The 14,471-nt window shown below is 35.7% G+C and overlaps 3 protein-coding genes across 4 annotated transcripts in view; 1 reads left to right on the top strand and 2 right to left on the bottom strand.

Moving 5' to 3' along the window:
- The window catches only part of spag9a (sperm associated antigen 9a), a 48,286-nt gene extending 45,181 nt beyond the window's left edge, over positions 1–3,105 (bottom strand). Inside the window, exon 1 of the mRNA XM_016539083.1 lies at positions 2,564–3,105. Within this exon, the coding sequence (XP_016394569.1) occupies positions 2,564–2,863 (300 nt within the window). The 5' untranslated portion in view covers positions 2,864–3,105. The remainder of the gene's footprint in view (positions 1–2,563) is intronic.
- Positions 3,106–5,223: 2,118 nt separating this feature from the next.
- Positions 5,224–9,859, bottom strand: kdelr2a (KDEL endoplasmic reticulum protein retention receptor 2a). Its single transcript, XM_016538941.1, has 5 exons — positions 9,634–9,859; positions 8,745–8,845; positions 8,430–8,588; positions 7,857–8,109; positions 5,224–6,149 (listed from the first exon to the last, which is right to left on the bottom strand). The coding sequence occupies exons 1-5, from the start codon at positions 9,722–9,724 to the stop codon at positions 6,115–6,117; spliced, it is 639 nt and encodes a 212-aa protein (XP_016394427.1). The 5' UTR covers positions 9,725–9,859; the 3' UTR covers positions 5,224–6,114.
- A 329-nt stretch (positions 9,860–10,188) lies between these two features.
- si:ch211-139g16.8 (immunoglobulin superfamily member 6) lies at positions 10,189–13,884 on the top strand. 2 transcript variants are annotated; one of them, XM_016539225.1, is made up of 6 exons: positions 10,189–10,454; positions 11,619–11,945; positions 12,027–12,124; positions 12,435–12,488; positions 12,852–12,959; positions 13,129–13,884. In XM_016539225.1, the coding sequence occupies exons 1-6, from the start codon at positions 10,406–10,408 to the stop codon at positions 13,186–13,188; spliced, it is 696 nt and encodes a 231-aa protein (XP_016394711.1). In that variant the 5' UTR covers positions 10,189–10,405; the 3' UTR covers positions 13,189–13,884. The 2 variants fall into 2 exon arrangements, with proteins under 2 accessions (XP_016394711.1, XP_016394705.1); XM_016539219.1 differs by lacking the exon at positions 10,189–10,454 and adding an exon at positions 10,850–11,060.
- The last annotated feature ends 587 nt before the right edge of the window (positions 13,885–14,471 follow it).

Raw genomic sequence — 14,471 nt, 5'->3', positions numbered from 1 at the left:
CCCTTAAGATAACATGTAGAAAGAAAAAAACATATCTTAAGCGTGCAGAATAACATAAGTGGACTGTGAACGATTAATTGCTGCTTTGAACGATTACGTAATTGTGGCATCCATAATTGTAATTGCGATTAGAAATTTGATTAATTGTGCAGCCCTACTTCCACAGAATATATAAATACAGATAAATACATTTAGACCACTTAACTTAATGATTGCTATCGGGATGTGAAGAGACTTTCAACCAGCATAACAAAAAATGTTTCTGAAGACAATCACCTAATGCACCTTTAATATTGACTTTACACAGACTTTAAGGGATGACACTATATATATATAAGTTTAAGCTCGCAGCTATGATTGAGACTTGTTATCATTAACTAGAATTAAAACTATTAAAAATAATTTTCGGAAGCTGAAAAATAAAATAAAATATACATTTTAGATTAAAAAATATAAATTTAAAAAACTTGAGAAAATTAGAAGTGATAAAATGTGTGCAAGCTGAATTACTAAAATATCAAAACTAATACAAATGACAATAGCACATAATATAACAAAAGCACAAAAAAATGTACAAAAACAAAGCAAAATTTAAAATATAAAGTTAATTTAACATACAAGAATACTGTATAAATAATATTAACACTGGTTTGAGACAACATATTGGTTCAATGTGTTACTTTACAATTTTTACAGAATTAAAATTTTATGCATTATGCCTGAAACCCGATCAAGATCCTATATAGTCTTAAAAGTTTCTCTAGTATATCAGTGAGCTGAAACGTGAGTGAAAGATCAATGTTCACTACTATTGAATATTGACCCCAGCCTTATGTCACTCTGCTGTTGGAAGTGAAATCTGTCTGTCATAATAGGATGTATCCAGATCACTACACACAGGGATTAATGCAGCTCATGGCTCATTTGTGTTTTGGTTGTAGAATGTGCCAGACATATTGCTCATAATCCCAGTTAACCGTCACTGTGGCAGGAACACATAAAGCCATTGAGCAGCCTTAATCTGTCCAAAGTCGGGCTTACATATGTTGAGAACTGTACAATGCAGTGTAATCTGATTTCCAAAACAGATTAGAGTCACATCAAAGAATTTACTCACACACATCAACTATGAAAGGTTCGTAATGACGCACGCAATACAATTTCAAAGGTTTAATGTAAAAAAAAGTACTGCACACTGTGTTTCCATGCATGATGACAGACTGTTGCATCTGTCTGTGCCTGGCAAAATCCTGCCATATATGGAAGACTTGGACTAGATGAAACTTTTGACTCTAGTAATTATTTATCAAGGTAGGTTTATTTTTGAAATTTAATTTCTGTGTAAACATACCTTAAAGTCTTGCCTACAAAAAAAAAAAGCTATTGATTATTTCCACCATCCTCAGGGAAAAAAATACAGTTCACTGAACATGCTGTCACATTATATGGGGTAAGTTGTCACAACGAAAACTGCCACTAAACACCCTTATTAGCCTAAAAGTCATGAAACAGAATGGTCATGGTCAACAAATATTGTGATTAGTAAAATGTTTAAAAATTTCATTTTTTACAAATGAATAAACCTTATGACAACCTGCCTAATTTGACAACACAAAAAGATGACAAAAAATTATATTGGGATTTTGAAAAAGGTGTTTGAAATACACATACAAAATCACTGCTAAAAAAAAAAACTATTGGACTTTTGAATCAAAATCTTACAGCTAGCTACCCATCAAACAAAACATTTTGCTAATGTTCCCTATAAGTTATGAAAACGTTATTTCTGAATGTTCTCTGAATATTCAAAATGTCCAGTTTTAAATGTTTAAAAAAAAAAATAATAATTTCTCTCTTGGTTACGCAAACGTTAAGGGAACGTTTCATTTTATAATTTAGCAAACTTTATGGGTACATTACCTTATAGGTAACATTTAAAAAAAAAAAAAACGTTAGATGAACATCCAACTAAAATGTTTCAGAAAAAAAAAAACGTTCTACGAACAACTTATAAATAAAATTTTTGCGCTAACGTTTTGAGAACATTATTAAAGACCAGATAACTCTGAATTAACATTAATTAATGGCGTTACTGGAAGAACGTTACAGCCAAAGTTCTGCCACTGTGACAACTTGCCCCGGTCTCTCCCATATGACACTGAGTCGAGCATCGTCCTCTGTAGCGTGCATTGTAAGACAAAAAACACGCCTGACATGTTGTTTGTTTGCTTGTTTTATGTTTTCAATATCTTGTCTTTATTTACAAGCACGCAATAAACATTATTCCGCCATTTCTATTAAACAAACCGCTTGTATATTAAGTTCTAACCATCAGCAAGGACTAGACAGACCATCAGAGGGCATAATAATGAACTGCAGCACGTTAAAAATGCATATTTTATTTCTTTATTTGCGTAAGGCCCAAGGCTGATTCATCCTCAAAGGGCAGCACTGGCTAAACAAGGCATGACAAAGCCATTCGTGCGCACGTGAGTGATGTGATGCTGCAAGAAAACAAAGATGCCCAGCTCGAAGAGACAGATCTAAGATCTCCTCCACTCACCTCCTCGGTGTGTTTCCTCAGCGCTTTCTCGCGCTCGTACTGTGTGATCAGCTGCTCGTTGTCCTCCTTCAGGAGCTCCAGCTCCACTTCGTGCTCCTGGTTCTCGGCGAACACGGTGTCGAGGTTCTCCAGCACCGCCACGACCAGCGGCATCAGCTCCTTCACCACGTCCTCGTCGTACTTGCGGATGAGTCTCTCGAACTCGCGGTAGATGGAGTTGGCCAGGCCCGAGACCCTCTCCGACATGATCGCCGATGTCCCCGGGTCGTCCTGGTACACAACTCCGTCATCCAGCTCCATTTTCCTTCCTCTCGAGAGAGACTGTCCTAGATTTAAACCTCCGCTATGCCAACCCAACGTGTCTCGGCTTATATTTGAAGAACGAATGCTGATGTGTTCCCGTTATATTCTCCGAAACACAGATCCCGCGGAAGTCCAGAGTCCCTCCCTGGAACCGGCCGATGGAATATATCTTTTTTTTTTTCCCGCGGTCGCCCCACAACAGCTGAGCCTCTGTTGACTAGACAATCGCGCGGTGACGTCACGCGGCGTAACGTAACGTAACGATTGATCTTGAGACATGATGGGACAAAACATGTCCTGCAACTTTCCCTGCCATTATTGTATTTATTTATTTATTTTTTTTATTCGTGTTTTTATATTCCCACTCTGGAATGAATCAGTGCGAATTATAGGGTTAATATTCTATCCACATAGGGAAAAAATAATAATAATTTTAAATCGCGATCAAAAATAGGTATACTAGAAACTTCCAGGCAGGTGTGTTGAGGCAAGTTGGAGCTAAACTCTGCAGGACACGGGCCCTCCAGGACCGAGTTTGGAGACCCCCTGCCATAGCTCAAAATAGAATCATAATAAATAATAAAGGAAAAAGAAAGAAGAGGGCATTATACACTACAGAATAATAAAAATTAAACATTAAATATGGTAGAAAATGTGTAGGCCATGCAAATTGTACATGTTCTGAGTGCTTTCTTGTTAAGTGAGACTTGTACAGTGAAATTGTAAGCAAATAATTTTTTATCTCTTGTGAAAATACTACAAAAACAGGTTTACAATTTGAAAATTTACACTTGTGAATATAGAATCTACATAAGAAGAGAATTATTACAAAACAGGCATTGGGATCCGCTTCAAAAAATACAAAAATAGTAAATTTGGGATTCATTGAAAAATCTTGTAAGATAGTATTCTATAGATAAACTAACATCTTTATCTAACATAACATCTAACATCTTTTCAGAGCTGAGAAGTATAACTGCATGACCAAAACTAATGAAGAAGAGTTTCAGTGTCATTCTAACAAAAGGGAAGAAAAAAATTCTCAAAATCAGATCCAAATTTTTTCTTCAGGAAATTTTTGACAGGGTAAATGTTATGGAGTAAGCCTAGGATCATCAGATAACTGACAACTGATGTAATATATTATATTATAAATTTCAATTATATTTTATATATTTTGCACACTGCTCACGTGTATTATTCATTCAATTTTCTCTTTATTATATACAAATTATGACTTTATATTATCAATCTTACCTAAACCGCATGCGTAAAATAGGGGTTGAATGTCTTGTGGAGCGCTTTCAGAGTATGCATTTATTTGTCATTTGAACTGTTTGGAAACGGAGCGTAAATGTGGAAATCCTTCAAAGATTTCTCATCCTGTTGCGCCCTCTATTGGACCAGCGACTAGTCGACGTCAAGCTTAAAGCGTCATGGCAGAGCATTGAAGTCGACTAGTGGTGCAACCCCTAGTGTAAAATATTGCAAACCATTTTTGTTTACTTTTCCCCCTCAATTTGTGTGATATGCAAAATCTGGTTATTTAAACACTCTAAAATAGTCTATCAGTTGTGAAGTGAATCCTAGATTTGTAAATACTTATAACAAATATTTTGCACATTATTTTTGCATCTGACAGTGTTGCTTCATATTGAATGAAGGCAAGGCAAAACATATTTTGTGAGAAAGAAGCAGATGATGTACCGAAACATAGGCAAATACCTCTAAACACACTGAATAGATTGTTGATCCAAAATAATTCCTTGATATATATTTTTCCCAGTACTCAAGAATCAGTGGTAAATGCTTGAATGCTTGGTCACTACAAAGGAGATGTGTTCATTGTACATGGTCACGCGATCATATGGCCTGTCTGTGTTTTGTAGTTGGAGCTGAATTAATTATTCATTGATGTATTTTCTCTGGCTGTACAGTCACAGATCTGAAGTGTTCAGGTTTATACTGTAAAAAATAAATGTATATATAAAAAGGGAAAAATTTGTATTTTATTGTGTCATTCATTTAACTTGAACAGGTGGTCATTTATTTTCTTTCTTTTTTTTTGAAAAAATTCTGTAATGTGATTTACTGCTCCATCTAAACAGCATTTTGCACCCTTTCATAATTATGCATGCAGTTTTTATAACCATAATTATTGAGATTGCATGGAACAAGTGCAATAAATTAAGTAACATTGTCAATGGAAATTAGACAAACGATTTAAAAAAAACACAAAGGAATAACACAAAATCATGTCCCTTAAAATATTTATTGGGAGACATGTAAAAACTAAAAAAATAACTGTAAACCCTACAAGAGTGACTCGAGAGAGGGAAACATTGGGGATGTTGAACTTAAAGAAAACAAGCTGCAGTCCATTAAAAAAAAAAAAAAACTATGCTACAAAACTCACTCCAAAATGTGCTTTGACAGTATCCACACCACTAGATTTAATGGTCTTACCATAAATTACTGCATTTCAACAAGCTGATGTTTGCAGGTAATAACTGAATATTTAAACAACCTTGCTGTAATATCGCATATCATTGATAAATGTTGACATCCTAAAAAAATTATACGAGTCACACAAAGAGAATTGTGCTGAATGAAATATGAAATGCTCTTATTTACAGTTGACTCGTTGCTATGGGGGCATCAACAAAAATGGTTATGTACATAAACTGAAATACAAATAAGGCATTAATGTGGGAAAAAAAATGAAAAGGACTTTCTTTTTGAACATTTTCAGTGGTGGCAAAATCGTTCATTGAAGCAAAGGACGATTTTAACCACGTGGGGGAAAAAGGAATAGGGATATAATAATTTGAATTCTTGAATATACACATTTCATTTCTTACCCCTCTTAAATCAGGAAAGAACCACAAACTTATTCGACACTGGGAGTCATTTCCAATCATGGACAAATTTACAATGATGCATTTAACTGTTAATGTGTACAATGCACTGTTCGATATTTCAATACACCTTGTATATAGAAACGTTTTTTCTTCGTTTTCTTTTCGATAGCAATAAAAAAAGCATTGCAAGATGCTAAAGACAGAAGAAAAGTTTGCAAAAACGTCCTCATTTCTGTAAGGGGATGGTTGTGGTGTCCAGGCGGAGAGAAATAAATCAGTGATTGAACTGGCGTTATGCGTTCTTTGTCTTGGGCATCTTGCAGTGGCATCATTGGCTTGTGCCCCTCTATAAGTCTGATGGAGAGACAGCTCTCTGTTCTTTGGCACTTAGGCTGGTAGACTCAGCTTCTTTCCTTTCAGCACTGTGGATCAGACAAAAGACATCAGAAATTGAAGCAGGAAGAGGATTTTTTTTTTTTTTATCCTAAAACATGCCTAATTCTAAAAATGGAAGACAAACCACAAAACATGCCTAATTCTAAAAATGGAAGACAAACCAGTGCTTAAACTGCAATGAATGCATGCATTAATGTTAAAGGATTACTTAAAAATAAAGTTTATTTATTAATAAAAAGTTTATTCACACAGGTACCTTTCCTAAAGTAACAGTTCAACCAAAAATGAAAAAATTCACTCCCCTTTAGGGTATCAAAGATTTTTGTTACAGATTTGGAGAAATGTAGCATTACATCACTTGCTCACCAATGGATGCTCTGCAGTGAATGGGTGCCGTCAGAATGAGAGTCCAAACAACTGATAAAAACATCACAATAATCCACACCACTCCAGTCCATCAATAAATGTCTTATGAAGTGAAGAGCTGCATGTTTGTAAGAAACAAATCCATTATTAATCTGTTTTAACTTTAAACTACCGAGTCTGGTCAAAATATGGAGATTGTAATCTGTAATGATGCTTCCTCCAGTGTAAATGTCCAACCTCATTGTCCTCTCAAAATCTATGAACATATTTGTTTAGAACTGTTTTGGACAATTTTTGCATGAAAATGCTTAATCTGTGCATATTTCTCTCCTGATTCAGACGAGACAACTTTTTTTACTGGAGAAAGCAATATTACGGATAGAGGATTTGTATTTTAGCCCAAAGCTAAATGTTTCTCTTACAAACATACAGCTTTTCACTTCACAAGATGTTAATTGATGGACTGGAGTCGTGCAACTTTTTTTACTGGAGAAAGCAATATTACGGATAGAGGATTTGTATTTTAGCCCAAAGCAACGTTTTGCAGTTAAAAACGTCTTGATGGATTTCTCTTACAAACATACAGCTTTTCACTTCACAAGATGTTAATTGATGGACTGGAGTCGTGTGGATTACATGTAGAGATCGACCGATATATCGGTTTACCGATATTTAAGCATTTGACCATAATCGGATATCGGTTTTGTAATATCGGATTCACCGATAAACGCCGCCATCTTGTGGGCGTTTTGAGAATTGCGCGCAGAATCGCCATTGCAGCGCGTGCGTCTGAGGGGAGACGAGAGGACAACAACGGCGTGCAGGTACTTGATATAGTTGCTATAGTTAGTAAACTTTATTTAACATAACAGCCATTTATGCAAAGAGGAAAAACCAAAGTGAAGTATGTTCTTACTTCACTCAGTCATTTATTTACTTTATAACAGTAAATAAATATCGGTTCTGCATATCGGTTATCAGGCACATAAACATGCAAATAATTGGTATCGGTTATAAAATATCAATATCGGTCGATCACGGATTATTGTGATGTTTTTATCAGCTGTTTGGATTCTGACGGCACCCATTCACTGCAGAGGATCCATTGGTGAGCAAGTGATGTAAAGCTACATTTCTCCAAATCTGTTCTGATGAAGAAACATTAATCTCACAACAAGGTTAACTGTATCTTAGTTGTTTTAAATTCTGAATTAAAAGACAAGTCATCAAATTCAATGTTCAATTCAACCAGCATTGTGTTTTAAGAAAGTAAATGTCAATTTTAATCTCATGCTGACTTTAAGTTCATGACCACCCAAACTAAATGTCATTTCACACCCACTGTCCTTAAAAAGGTTTAAACTCACCTTTTGTGATGTAAAGGTAGAAGAAGTCACAATAGAGAATAGTCTGGACAACCCCAGCCACGATGGCAATCATGTCAAAGAAGCCCTCAAAGTAGAACCTCCAGATCCAGTTGAAGAGGTACAGGGCGCGATAGACCCCCAGGCAGAACAGATAGTGGGTAGTGATGGTTTCGGCCTCGCCGGTCTTGCTAATCATAAAGAGCTGAGGCAGGATGGCCACAGACTCAAGGTAGATGGAAAAGGTCCACAGAATCTGTCAAAAAAATAAAAATTCATTCAGGTTTGGAACAACTTGAGGGTAAGTAAATGATGATAGAATTTTCATTTTTAAATGAACTATGTTGTAACTGTTGTAATTTGCTTTTACTTATTTTAGTATTTATTTTAGTATTAGCACGTTTTTATTTGAGTGTGTGTGTATATTTCTTTTTCAGTGCTTGGAATTATTATGATTGTGTTTAGCAACGATAATGCCTGTTGTTATTTGCAGAGGTTTAATAAAGGTTAAAAACAAAACTGGCACGAATAACACATTTATGATGGTCAAATTCCCAAATGTGCAGTAATACTCACCTCCAACGGAGAGAAGTCATGGTTGACCAGAAAGGCGAGACCTCCCACAGGAACCACAAGAAACTCAACTCTGAAAGTGTCGTGGTTTCCATCATAAGTTGCCCTGAACTTTGCGTAGATCAGGTAGACTGTGGCATAGGCACATCCGACGTAGATAACCTGTTTTCACAGCACAGAAACAAAGAAATTGATTAACTGCAAAAGGTCAGTGCACTTATAAACCTGTTTACGCTGATGTGGCAAAACATTGTCTTTTTGCAACCACTGATATTTAAGATCGATGTGTGCATGTACAAGTTTGTTCTATGCCTTTACCTTCATGCAAGTGTTGTAAAGAGAAATGAAGGATGTCAGGAGATCCAGGTAACGTGTGGTGAACACAAAGGCAAAGAGCATCTGGCTCTTCCCAGAGATACCTGGGGGCAAAAATATTTACACTCAGACAATTGCAACATAGAAATAAATAAGAGAACACAGCACCAGTCTTTACTGAATACGGAGTTCATAAAAGGTTTAAGAGATGCATCTATGTTCTCTATATCTCTGTAAATCAAAAGTCAGATGTCAATGCATCTAGACAACCCAGATGACCCATCCTTGCAAAGCCCACACAAAACTACATGCACTGCAACTTCAAAGCAAGGAATACAATGCACTTTAGGAATGTATGGCAAATAAAAGGAGGGAGAAATTCAAATTTATGACAACAAGCATATGAAAAAACTCCCTTTTGATTCTCACAAAGCAACATATGAAGGTGCGAATTTGTCCTCTAAACAGTCAAATTAATTGCATAGGCATAGTATATATATATATATAAACCACTATTAAACTGCAGTTAGTAAGTAGGCCTGAAGTTTTCAGTTATTTCAGTCACTTAGAACAAGTCTGTGATGTTTGATAGCCTTAAAATCAATATGCAAAACATTAACGGTCACAGCATGTTAAATACATACAGATCCGTCCATTTAAACAATTTTTATTGTCAAATTTAACCCAAATCTACCCTTCAACAGCTTTCAAGTCAAGCTAAGCTACTAGCTTGAACGCTACACAAATTGCACTTCAATTCATGTTTCTTGCTTGAATATAAATTCACAAAGCTTTTCCGACAGCTCAACCCAGTCTAAAGTCTCCTCTATCTTTCGCAAACACACATATTAAGTATTAAATATACGAGAAAAGTATATTTTGTTGAGCTCACCTGCGCAGGACCTGCTCTTCCATATCTTGAGCAGCAGGATGATGATGGCAGCTAGATGAGACAGATCTCCAGTCAACCTAAAGATGTTCATGATGTCTTTCTCTCTCTGGCTGACTTTAGCGGTGTTAAAGAGAGCTCGGGGTGAGTGCGATAACTGTGAACCGGCTCAATGCCGCTCTCCTCCAGAGCATTCCTCCACCAAATATGGCGAAAGAGGGGCGACGTGGCCGGTGGACGTGACGTGGACAACAACGAAACCACAATGAATGCTGGGAAGTGTAGTCAGTGCGGCCGCGAGCTCCGCGAGCCGACTCTGACCACGCCCACTGAGGCTCCCTTACTAAAATTACTATGGTAAACATAGTTACTATTGATTTTTTTTTACTAATCAACATAACATTGTAAAGCGAAGAAAAAAATAAGTAATTTTAATTTCTATATGATTCTGTAGCCTACTGTGCTGTAGATAGATAGATGTATATGTATAATTATTCCACTTACTTTATCTTTTTCACAGGCATAAGCAGAAATATTTACCACATTACTCACGTGTCACTGAAAGCAGTAGATTCAGGGTGACAAACTGTGTCACAAAAGGAAGAAAGAACTGTGGGGACGGGTCTATGTCACTTCTCATTTTTCACATTTCTGGTTTTATTTCTCAGTTAGGCGTGAGACCTTTGTTCCGATGTCTATCTAGCAAACTGAAAAATCAATCACAGAGAGACATTAATGAAAGGAAAAGGAGCCACACAACAACCGTGACATCAACATGAACTTTGGTTTCTTCTTCACCATCGCATTTCTTATTTTTAGCACAGGTGAGCAGAAATTGAATTGTTCTAGACTAGAGGAAGAATTTTTAAAGCTATCATTCTACTACTTATTTAAACGTATTGTACATTGTAAACAAACATTTTTTTGTTGTAAGTTAAACAAAGATTGTTGGAATACGTTTTACAAGAAAATGCTCTTTATAGTCTTCAAAATTTCTAATTTAAATCAATGTGTTTTTGCCATTTCTTTGTAATTATTTGTGAAATTGACTAGCAATTTCTCAGTGAAAATTGCTTCAGAATAAATCCCAGGCTACACCTTTTTTTTCTGTGTATGTGACTTAATCAATGAAAATTAATTCATATTAGATAACTGTATATTATCTTGAACTGTTCATTTGTGAAATGAACATTACTTGGACAAAAGGAAGAAAGAACTGTGGGGACGGGTCTATGTCACTTCTCATTTTTCACATTTCTGGTTTTATTTCTCAGTTAGGCGTGAGACCTTTGTTCCGATGTCTATCTAGCAAACTGAAAAATCAATCACAGAGAGACATTAATGAAAGGAAAAGGAGCCACACAACAACCGTGACATCAACATGAACTTTGGTTTCTTCTTCACCATCGCATTTCTTATTTTTAGCACAGGTGAGCAGAAATTGAATTGTTCTAGACTAGAGGAAGAATTTTTAAAGCTATCATTCTACTACTTATTTAAACGTATTGTACATTGTAAACAAACATTTTTTTGTTGTAAGTTAAACAAAGATTGTTGGAATACGTTTTACAAGAAAATGCTCTTTATAGTCTTCAAAATTTCTAATTTAAATCAATGTGTTTTTGCCATTTCTTTGTAATTATTTGTGAAATTGACTAGCAATTTCTCAGTGAAAATTGCTTCAGAATAAATCCCAGGCTACACCTTTTTTTTCTGTGTATGTGACTTAATCAATGAAAATTAATTCATATTAGATAACTGTATATTATCTTGAACTGTTCATTTGTGAAATGAACATTACTTGGACACATTCACTTCTGATAAAAGATCACTCTAAATTGTAATGTAGACATGTGCATTTTCTGTAAAGCTGCTTTGAAGTGTGAAAAGCACTATACAAATAAATTTGAATTGAAGTCTTGAAATATTAATAATGTGAAATATCAGCAGTTTATTTTTTAAACAAAATATATTCTGAATTTCTACAGTCAGCGGATGTAAGGTAGACGTCCAACAGCCAACAAAGCTGATAAGAAAAAAAGAGCAACAGTCCGTCTCTATCCCATGCTCCGTCACCGTGTCCAGCTGTCCAAAGAGCCTACCTCAAATCTCTTGGTATGTGTTCCGGAAAAACTCTCACTACCAGCTTGATTTAAAAAGCCACTCATTGAGGTACACACTGGAGCACCAGGGCCTGAAAATCAGCTCTTTGTCAGAAGCAGACTCTGGGGTTTATTACTGTGCAGCGGCTCTGCTGGATGTGGCTCACAATGGGGCGCAGGCAATCGGACAGGGAACCACTTTGAAAGTCTCAGGTAAGAACTAGCAGAAGATTCAGCACAACCCCAGACCGTTCTGCTCATAATTGACACGTATCATGATGTGTTTGTATCTAGAGACGGGCTTAAATGTCTCTCAAGCACTGTTGTTGACATTGCTAGTCCTGCTGACTGTGTACAGCCTCCTTGTCCTGGTCATCATCATCTGCATAAAGGTACAATTACAGTACAGTACACACCTTTTCAAAGTAATGCCATGTTACACTTTCAGGAGAAAAGGTACAAAGCTGTCATTGGTGCAGTAGATACAAAAGCTAAGGTACTAATATGTACCTTTAAGGTACTAATATGCACCACTTAGAAGTAAATAAGGTACAAATATGACCTTTTAGCTTTTGTACCTTTGTACCTAATTCTATGTAACACAACTCCTTTTATTTCTTTACAAAATGTCACTACATCCTCAAAATACTTTTTAAAGAAAGTTTAATGGAGTTTAAGTAATTGATTTTTTTTTTCCAACAGACTGGACAATTCAAATCAGTCTTTAAAAGAAGATGGAGTAAAAGTGAGAACAAGGTATTGTTTGCCCTCTGTTGTCTGGTATGCTATGTTGCTGCATGAAATAGTAATATTGTGAAATATTATTACAATTTAAAATAAGTGTCTTCCATTTGAATACATTTTAAAATGTAATTTATTCCTGCGATGTCAAAGCTGAATTTTCAGCTGCCATTACTCCAGTCTTCATGATCCTTCAGAAAATATTTATATAGCATTTATCTGAGTTTAAGGTTTAAGGTTAAGGTTCTTTATTTGTCACATGTGATGCAATGTAGTGAAATGGAATAGACATCTTTTGTAACATTATAAATGCCTTCACTCTCACTTTTGATCAAATAAATGTATCCTTGCTGAATAAAAGTATTAATTTCTTCTCAGGAGGACTCAGCTAGGCAGCTAGGCTTCAGTGGAGTGGTGCAAGAACTGTCCAAGAGGAACTTAGTTGGTGGCAAAATTCAGGCGTACTACAAAGTTTCCCAAGACAAGGTTTTCAGACTATTCTTTTAAAACACACAAGCACGTTTTTAGCAAATGCACAATAATGTCTAAAAATGTCTATGTACCTGGCAGAGTTTTAAGTTAGAAATGTTCATGACATTTTACAATAAAAAAGTGCTTAACTTAGCCTAACTTTTATTTTCATTCTTCCCTATAGTCTACAGGTCTTCAGAATAGGTACCATAGTGAAGATGTTTACCAAAATCTTGATGAGTGAAAGAAAACGAATCCCCTGATCCACACTTGTCCCGCTGATCTGCAAAACCTGCAGCTTCCTGCAAATCTAGAAGCTATAATTTTGGGAAAAGAAGTTTAACTTCAACATATTGGATTTTTGCACTCATTTAAAAATTTGTCATGTAGCATAAGTGATAAAAAAATCAACTTGATGTTGTAATATGGTGGTTGGGTGACCCAAGATTGCGACATGTTGTCTGTCGTTGACCTTCCTCTCACAAGTGTTTTACAAATCACGTGAGCACTCTTGCTATGTTTAACTGTATTTGTTAAGTTAAATGCTAAACCTCTTAACCCACACTGGCCTGAAGGGCGCGTTTAGGCATGTCTGTACTTTTAATTACCATTGTTTTATAAAAAAAATATTCAATTAGCTATCATAAACTATGCATCATTTGAAAGCTAAAACGCTCAAGATTCATCTTCTGTACTTGTTTTTTAAATCAATACACCAGAGAGGAAAGAATGAAATGAAATGCTGAAGGACTGGCCATTTAATGTATTGATTGTATTCAAGCTGCTGTGCATGAACTGGACATACAGTCGTTGTTATTTGCAGGGTCAGCACCATGACAGCACATTTCATTCTTACATTGAAGCCATTTTTTTTTTCTGTTGTCTCAGATGTGGGGCAGAATTGATGGGACTGACTGTTTTTTGTTTTTTTGGCAAACTTATCTTTCCTTCCTTTGGATTCCTGCTCTGCCTAATACTATTTAAGCCTACTTGTTTTTGTATGTTATACAGATGTCGTCCAGTATCAGTTAGGTCCCAGTATTCTTGCCATATTTTGTTTGTATGTCCCTTAAAAGTTTCATGCTTTATTGCTCCTCTTGCCAGAATATCTACAATCTCATTTCCTTCCACCCCTACATGAGCAGGAACCCAAAGGAAGGAAACATTCAGCCCTTTATCATACAGTATTAAAAGCAGAGGTGGACAAAGTACTCAACTCCATTACTTGAGTGAAAGTACAGATACTGCTGGTCAAACATTACTCCATTACAAGTAAAAGTTGTAAAAACAGAGTTTTACTTTAGTAAAAGTACAGAAGTACTTGCTTTTAAAAGTACTTAAGTACCAAAAGTAAATTTCCTTTTTTATAATGCACTGTTTTATTGTTGTACGTAGTAGTACTTGCGATACTTCTGAAGCAACTTAGAATACATTACTCCTGCTGAATACACTGACTAGCTTGTAGTATATTTGGAATAAAGAGCTTTTAGAATGTTAAAAACCTATGGGGAAAAAAAACAAAACAAA

The sequence above is a fragment of the Sinocyclocheilus rhinocerous genome, unplaced genomic scaffold, assembly GCF_001515625.1.
Source record: "Sinocyclocheilus rhinocerous isolate Xijiao unplaced genomic scaffold, SAMN03320098_v1.1 scaffold463, whole genome shotgun sequence".
Lineage (NCBI taxonomy): Eukaryota > Metazoa > Chordata > Actinopteri > Cypriniformes > Cyprinidae > Sinocyclocheilus > Sinocyclocheilus rhinocerous.
The sequence above is the reverse complement of the archived record's forward strand: the minus strand, read 5'-3'. Positions and strand labels throughout refer to the sequence as shown.